Source organism: Petaurus breviceps, unplaced genomic scaffold (genome assembly GCF_028583685.1).
Source record: "Petaurus breviceps papuanus isolate PSGF00001 unplaced genomic scaffold, PetGlider_PUasm1.0 90822, whole genome shotgun sequence".
NCBI lineage: Eukaryota > Metazoa > Chordata > Mammalia > Diprotodontia > Petauridae > Petaurus > Petaurus breviceps.
The window spans coordinates 25,041,866-25,049,700 of NW_027187351.1; the positions used below are offsets into that span (position 1 = coordinate 25,041,866).

General features: G+C 38.5%; 1 protein-coding gene across 1 annotated transcript in view; it reads right to left on the bottom strand.

The window, feature by feature from the left end:
* Window positions 1-2,983: 2,983 nt before the first annotated feature.
* Window positions 2,984-7,835, bottom strand: part of COL9A1 (collagen type IX alpha 1 chain) — a 124,814-nt gene continuing 119,962 nt past the window's right edge. Inside the window, exon 37 of the mRNA XM_069070718.1 lies at window positions 2,984-3,980. Coding sequence (XP_068926819.1) covers window positions 3,796-3,980 — 185 coding nt within the window. The 3' untranslated portion in view covers window positions 2,984-3,795. The remainder of the gene's footprint in view (window positions 3,981-7,835) is intronic.

Below are 7,835 nucleotides of genomic sequence, written 5' to 3' on the forward strand. Positions count from 1 at the left end.
ACCTCCCTGGGTCTCAATTTCCTCATCTATAAAATAAAAGGGTTGGCCTTAAATGGTATAGTTTTAAAAGAAAAATACCATGGAATTAATGTCACACCTGGTCTGCCTTTTCCAGGGCCACCACCAAATACTTAAAAAGCCATTCCAAAGTAATAAAAAATAACAGACACAACCTTGCCTTTATAGAGAGCTTCTAAGTTTTTCACAGGAGTTCATTTTTATTGTCTTACTCACCCTGGAAGATGGATAAAGCAGGTGTTACTAGAGGTAGAAAAAGACACTCAAAAAAGTTTCTTCTAAAAGGAGGATTTGGAGGAAACTAAATTTAAGGTTTGCAGAAACCAGGTTCAATCCAGTGATATTTCTACATGGGAATGTCTATTTCAGTTAGTCAACGCCTTTGTCCCCCCCCTCAAAAAAAATGAACACAAATGTCCATAACTACACTTGCCACAAAGTTTATTGTTCATCTCCTTCCTGCTTAAATTCTGCCAAACAGTGAAATTAATTACTCCAAATCACACATGCCAGCGAAATCACTGTCCAGTTAGACTTGGCAGTGATTTGCATACTAAGTGGTCTTAAATAGCCTAATATTTGGAATGAAAAGCAATAAGACCTGAGAAACCCACCACTTCATTAATTTGCCAGTTTCCAGTCAGCTCTGTTTATCTGACCCTCCCCCCAGCTGCTATCCCAAAAGATAGTCCATCCATCTCATTGTTACTTCTTGTATTAGGCAGAATACATACTCTGAAAAAAAAAAAAACAGATATATGATTTAATCCCATATTCTTCAGTTCCTCCAGGTAAAGAAGCTGCTGGGCAGGTTTCTTTGCATTTCAATTCAATAGAAAGTCTTATGATACTCTACTGATAATTGCAAGCTAATCCACTTTCCTGAAATTTACAATGTATTGTTCCTACTCTTTTGAATGTGTTCATTTTGTTTATTCTATTTGAAAGCACTCATTTCCTAACCAATACTGCTCACTTTAGCTGTGAAATTTTCAAACACAGTATTTTAAAATAGAAATCTGGTTTGAAAAGCAGTTGGATTAAATAATATACTTTTCAAATACATTTATTTGTTCTTTATTTTCTTATGACTTTGTTATTACAACTGGGGGAAATGTTTATTTGGTTATCTATTTTTTCTTTTCTTGTATTTGATTATCTCACTGTAGTTCAAATAAAAGTGTCTTGGTGAAAGAAAAGCATGGAATTTCTTGGCATTTATTAAATTGATGATGGATTGTATTGTCTGAAGTAGTCTACCGTTGTCCTAGGGAAGTTCCACCAGAAGCCTCTAATTCCTACACATTTATTTACTATTTGTTATATGGCAGAAAAGAATAGAGGGTGAAAGGGAAGGTAACAGTGCTAATCTCTACAAAATGCACTGGTCTCTACAGCCAAATGAGCACTATAATGCCTAAGCATTTTTCCAAGGAATTAGATACATTAAGCAGTTCTGATGAAATCCAAACAGAATATAGAATGATCCAATGATTGATTCAGCTAAACAAATGCAGGTAGATTTTTTTTTGTCAGTGCAAATATATATCACTGCAATGCATTATTAGGTCTCCCCATTGATCTAAGAGAATTGAGGTTTACAGACTAACTGAAGACAGTGATTGCTTTGATCTATTCTTATATATCCTGGGACCAAGTATCTCAGCCTCTGTGTGACATAAAATGAAAATGATAAGTTCATATAAGATGTTGGAAGAAAAATCAAAATAGTATGATTGTACAAATAACAAGGTGTCTAGGAGATGAGGGCATGCCTACCCTTCAGCCCAGCTGCCTCACTATTAGATGACTTTTTTTTTAATGAGAAGAGGTGAGCTTGGAAATGGTTTTGCATCAATCAGGTTTTGAGTATGGCCTTACAGATCATTCATGTGTTGGTGTAGATGGCTTCCCAACAAGTCTCATCTCCTCAATGTCTTTGTTTTTTTTTTATATATTTTAAGACTATAGCAAAGGAAGTAGAAATGAAGCGAGGAATTTTCTTTCTGTCTCTAGAAAGAGTGACATTAGTTGTCACCAGTTGCAGAATACAGAAATCCCAGGAACTTCATCACTTTCAGGAAAAATGTATTCAAGTTCCTCCCCTTCCATTTGTTCTGTACATATGCTATATGTACATATTTATTTACAGATTGTCTCCCCCATTCATATGTTCAAGAAGTAAGCTTCTTGAGGGCAGGACTTTACATGCCTTTTTACCCTCAAGATTTAGTATAGCGCATGGTATATATTAAGCAGTAATAAATACTTGTTGACTGTCTAACTAATGACACCAGTCCTTCATGGTTAGGACCTGAGTGAACCGCTCCTTTTTATTCATTGCATTCATATTACTGAGAATTTTTTTTGGTATGGACTTGTGATTTCATCAATTGGTTTTATTTAATTTTACTTTTACTTTTTAAGAAAACTTCTTCAATCAACAAATGTTTTCTCTCACTCATACCTCCTCCCTCTTCTTCCCCCACTGAAAAAAATTAAAATAAAAACAAATCCCATGTAATAAATATTTACATAAGCAACTCACAGGTGAAGGAATTCACTTTACCAATGCAGATGGGCAACTATTCTCTGCAACTTATCATTTTAGAGAGTTGTCGAACACTGAGAGGTTTGGTGACCCACCCAAGGTCACACAGCCATGAGGTGTCCAAGGTGGGATTTGAACCCAGGTTTTCCTGATTCTGAGGCCAGCTTTCTACCCACTATGCCACAAGGTCTCTTTTCAATGAGGTCTTATCAGGGGTGGAGACCCTGCAGCCTAGAGGCCACATGAATCCTCAGCATTAAATCAAAGGGCCGCACTTTAGGACCTAGAGGGTCACATATGGCCTTGAAGCCTCAGTTTCCCCGCTTCTGTTTTAGATACTTAGATATAGATATAACTCTGCAAATTTTAAAGCATTACATTAATGCCAATTGTTATTGTTGACCATGACTATTGATACGAAACACGCAAGGAGTTAAGAAACAGTGTTTATTTCTTTCTTTTTTTTTTTTTTGGTACAATGAAAGATGTTACTTAGACCTTTAAAATAAATAACCTGATCCATAAAGCTTATGAATACCTGGATATCATGTGACTCCGTTAACAGTGGCTCATGGCCCAGCTGCTTCAACTTCTCACAGAAGGAACCAAGGTGGAATTAATTTCCCAAAATAGTAAGGATCACCAGAAATCATAGCCCAAAATGAAAACCCATGTGCAATTTATGGAAGCCATTCAACATGACACAGTGCTTGCCATGCCTATCCAGCAATAACACAATGACAGAGATTTACATCACTATGTCAAATCAACGTAGCAGGTGTCTTCATAAGCAGTCTGGCAGCCATCTCTATGAGAGTTGGAATGGTGATCTGAGAATAAGGCTTGCCTCGATGATGAAGGTATCTGCTACAACTGAGGGAAACCGGTCTTATTTCTTTGTTTATTGGCTCAGGGGCCCAAGATACAGCATCATGTACGTATATACCACACTATAAATTAGGGCTGCTGGTAACAGGGATGTGTCTTTATTTAAAGGGATCTGGTTTTGCTAACCTTGCCTTTTTTCTTCCTCTTGAGCAAAAGATAAAAAGTCTTCTTGTATAGCACCATTGTTCTAAATCTGATTGTCAAGTACAACTTTTGTAATAATGTTAAAAATAATAATGAAAGTCTTCCGCTTGTTCAGCGGCTTTGGGTACTGCTCCTCAGTTTTTTCCTTTTGCCATCAGTTATCTGTGGAAACTGGGATTTCGACACTAGGCCTGTCACTGATCTGGCCCTTTGCTGAAAGCACGCTGGCCAGCCTGTACCGTACAGGAGGCTGGCTCACAGAAACCAGGGGGACCAGCAGGGCCAGGAGGACCTGGGACTCCAGGAATTCCTGCAGGACCTGGTGGGCCTCGTTCTCCATCCCGTCCTTCCTTCCCATAGCTTGCTGGACCTGGATCACCTAGGGAAATAAAAGGAGGAAAATAAATTTTATATATATATATATATATATATATGTGTGTGTGTGTGTGTGTGTGTGTGTGTATGCACACATACATATGTGTCTACATGTATGTATATACACATACATGTGAACTGGGGAAGTCTCATAGGCAAGAAGAAACAGAATGGACTAGGTCCTTTCAATTTTCCATTGTTCAATTTATTCTGCACAGTATACACTAAATCTGGGTACTTAATAAATCTTTAAGAAGGAGGAGGTTCATCCCTTTACTGAAGAAAAGAGAATAGACTCAGTTTTCATTGATTCTTAGAGTTGAAAGGGACATTAAAAGTTAACTTGCCCAGTCTCCTAGCTGGTGCATGAATCCTTTCTATAGCATCCTTGCCCAACGTTCATTATCCAGTGATCATTAAAGCACTAAATTTTGTATTCAGAACTCTAAAACAGTCATAGATTGGGGGGGGCCGTATTAATAACAAATAAATGGATTATATCCATGGGAACCTATAGTGTGGCCTACCATATTTAAGCCATTTCTACACATACCTTGTTGAGATGACAAAGGGCTCAAGTCATTGTAGATCAGTTCTCCACATTGCAATTTTCCATGGCGGTAAGATATTCCTACCTAAACAATTGCCCAACTTCCATATCCCAAAGACAAGACCATTCTTGCTATTCGACATCTAGTCTTATAGAACATAAGCAACCTGAGGGTCGGGGCTGCTTAATGCTTTACACATAGTAGTCACTTAAGAAATATTTATTAAACTTAATTAAATATTTTTGTCAATAAAAGATTCTTGGGAGATCATGTAGGTGATAAGTTCATAGGATCATAGATTTACAGCTGGCAGAGATCTCAATCAAGTTCATCTCCCTTATTCTACAGATGAGGAAACAAAGGTCCAAAGAAGTCAAATGACTTCCCCAATGTCACAGAGCTCATTCACTTATGAGGTAGGATTAAAACCCAAAACTTCTTGACTCCTAGACAGCATTCAGTCCATTATACCACATTGCCTCCAAAATACCTTCTGAGAATCAAATTTGGACCATGGTGATGAAAGTAACAAATCCTAGCCACTAGACCTCTGAGATTCCACACCAAGAAGGACAGGGAAATTTGGCCCAGTTTCAGAGCATTCACAAAAATGGGAATCCAACATTGATTCCCCTCAAGCATGAAAATCAGTTACCAGCTTCACAATCTTCCCTAAAGATTTGGCCTCATAGCTCATGGGAATGACTCAGGAGAAATCAGCTTTGTCATATTGTCTAGTTCTGGCAGTAAAGTATTTGGGGAACAAGTACCTTTGGCATTTTTCCCAAGGCTACAATTAATGTGTTGGGTGGTTTTGGTCAGAGGAGCTCTTCTGAGTCATATATTCTGCCAATGTTCATGACATTGCCGGGGAGTAAATATATTAGGCAAAAGATCAAAAGCGGTTACTTTCAGCTCTAGAGCTACAATCCTTTGAGTACATTAATAATGTCAAAGCACACAAAAGAGGAAGGAGGGTGCTACTCTTTCATAGTACTGGCCAAGAATGGACTTCCCAGGGTGACTCATTCCCCAAAGTGTTAGTCATTCCCAGGGAGTATCTTCCTGGACTGATAATTTACAAACAACACATTTTTAACCTGTCCCAGGGTAGGTAGGAGAGCTGCTTCGTTGGCTAATGTCCACCTGCTCTCCTTTTATGATCCTTATGGGGACATTTGTAAGAGCAATAACTTAATGATTATAAAATATCCTAGACATTTCTTTTTACTAATATCCATGCATTCTTTATACTAGCGCTAGAGGGCAGCATTGTGCTATATCTCTGGATACTGATTCAGGATTTTCAGGAGCACTTTAGCCTAGTTATGCTTTGCAAATGAAAGGGGCTGTGTTTGCTGAAATTTTGTAAATGGCTTTTTTATATCAGATTGAACCTTTGTAAATCCACAGCTTATTATTTTTGGCCCAGAGTCTCCCTCCAAGAACACTGAGGGTGTTATATTTGGGGAGTGGTAGCTTGCCATCGAGCTTAATGGTCAGGTTTTAAAGAGGCAGTATATATTTAAGGAAACTGGTGTGAAAAGCAGTTTGAAACCCATAAAATAACTAAAATATCAGCCTAGCATCTATTTGCAAATGTGAAAAGCTCCTAAGGAGCATTTTAAGCACTAGTATGGTCTGGTACTCACTTTTTTTTTCAAAATCAACATTTAAAAGGAAAGTTTGCTAATCGGAAAATTTTAACAGGTATACAACGCCTGTAAAAGGCCATGGACCAATAGTCCTTAAATCTTAGGTACCTGTGAACTATACATATGAGACCATAAAAGAAAAAGAGGAAGGGGGAAAACACGGCAAATTTACTCCATAAGCTCCATATTTCATAGTGATTCCAAATGTCTGACCTCTGCTGGATCATCCTCAGTAGGAAGATCACAATCTTAAGAGCGGCATCAGGACCTCAGCATGGCCTCATCTTCAAATGTGCAAAGAATGATTCATGAATAGAATGGAGATCAGAGGGAACCAGCTTATGGAACCTCAGTTAATAAGAGAAACAAATTAAATAATAGCATTAACCGACCACAATTGAGAAGAAAAAGAAAAATCAGTGCCTTAAAAACCCAGAAACTAAGACAGCAGGGCAGCATTGTTTTGGGTTGTGCAATGGTATGGTGAAATCCCATAGAATGTAAAATCTCTAAGGGAAGGACCTGTTTCATTTTATCTCTGTATTCCAGTGCCTGGCAACATGCCTTGCACATAGTAGGAGTGCAATAAACAAGATAATCATCAATTGTGTTGTAAAGTGCTTAGCACAGTGCCAGCACATAGAAAGTGCAAAACAAATGTTGTTGTTGTTGTTAAGTGTTTTATGAATCAAATCGGATTTGACTTTGGTATAAGACCTGGGTTCAAATGCCTGGTCTGTCACAATATGTGACCCCCTGGGGCATGGCACTTCATTTTCCAGGCCTCAGTTTAATCATCTGCAAAATGAGGGAGTTAGACCAGTTAATTTTCTCCCCAATAATGGTGCAGCACAGATTGCAGAGGGCCAGCACTAAGGCATGGAGAAGATAAGCAAAGAAATTAATAGGGACAAAGAGATTTCAAAGAAAGGAAATAAATAGAATCAGAAATTGAGTTAGAAGGGACCTTAGCGGTCACCTGGTCCAACTCACCTACAAAAGGAATCCCTACTATAAGATACCCAGTGAGTAATACACCAATTAGAAGGAGTGTTCCTTGAGGGTGGGGACTCCTTGGGCCTTTCTTTATACCTCCAGTGCTTAGCACAGTGTCACTTAATACTTGTCAATAGGTCCTCTAACCTCTGCATGGAGACTTCCAGTGAAGGGAAGCCCTCTACCCCTTAAGGCAATCCACTCCACTTTGGACAGATTTGATTGGTAGGAATTTTTTCCTAAGATCAAGCCTCAATTTGCCTCTTTTTCTGTTTCTACTCATTGCTCCTGTTTCTCCCTCCTAGAGACAAATAGAACAAGTCTTAACTCTCTTCCATATGACAATCCTTAAATACTTGAATTTTGCTATCCCTCCCCTGAGTCTTCTCTTTTTCCAGATGAAACAAGATTCCTTCAGTTGATAATTTTATGACATGGAATCAAAACCCTTCACCACCCAAGCTGGACATTCTTCTTAAACTAATGGCACCCAGAACCAAACAGAATATTTCAGATATAGGAGGATTCCAAAAGGAGGAAGATGAAGATAAGAAATATGAGGAGAGAGGGAGGGAGACAGAGACAGAGATAGAGACAGAGACAGAGAGAGAAAGAGAGAGACAGACAAGGAGACAGAGACAGAGAGAGAGAGAGAGA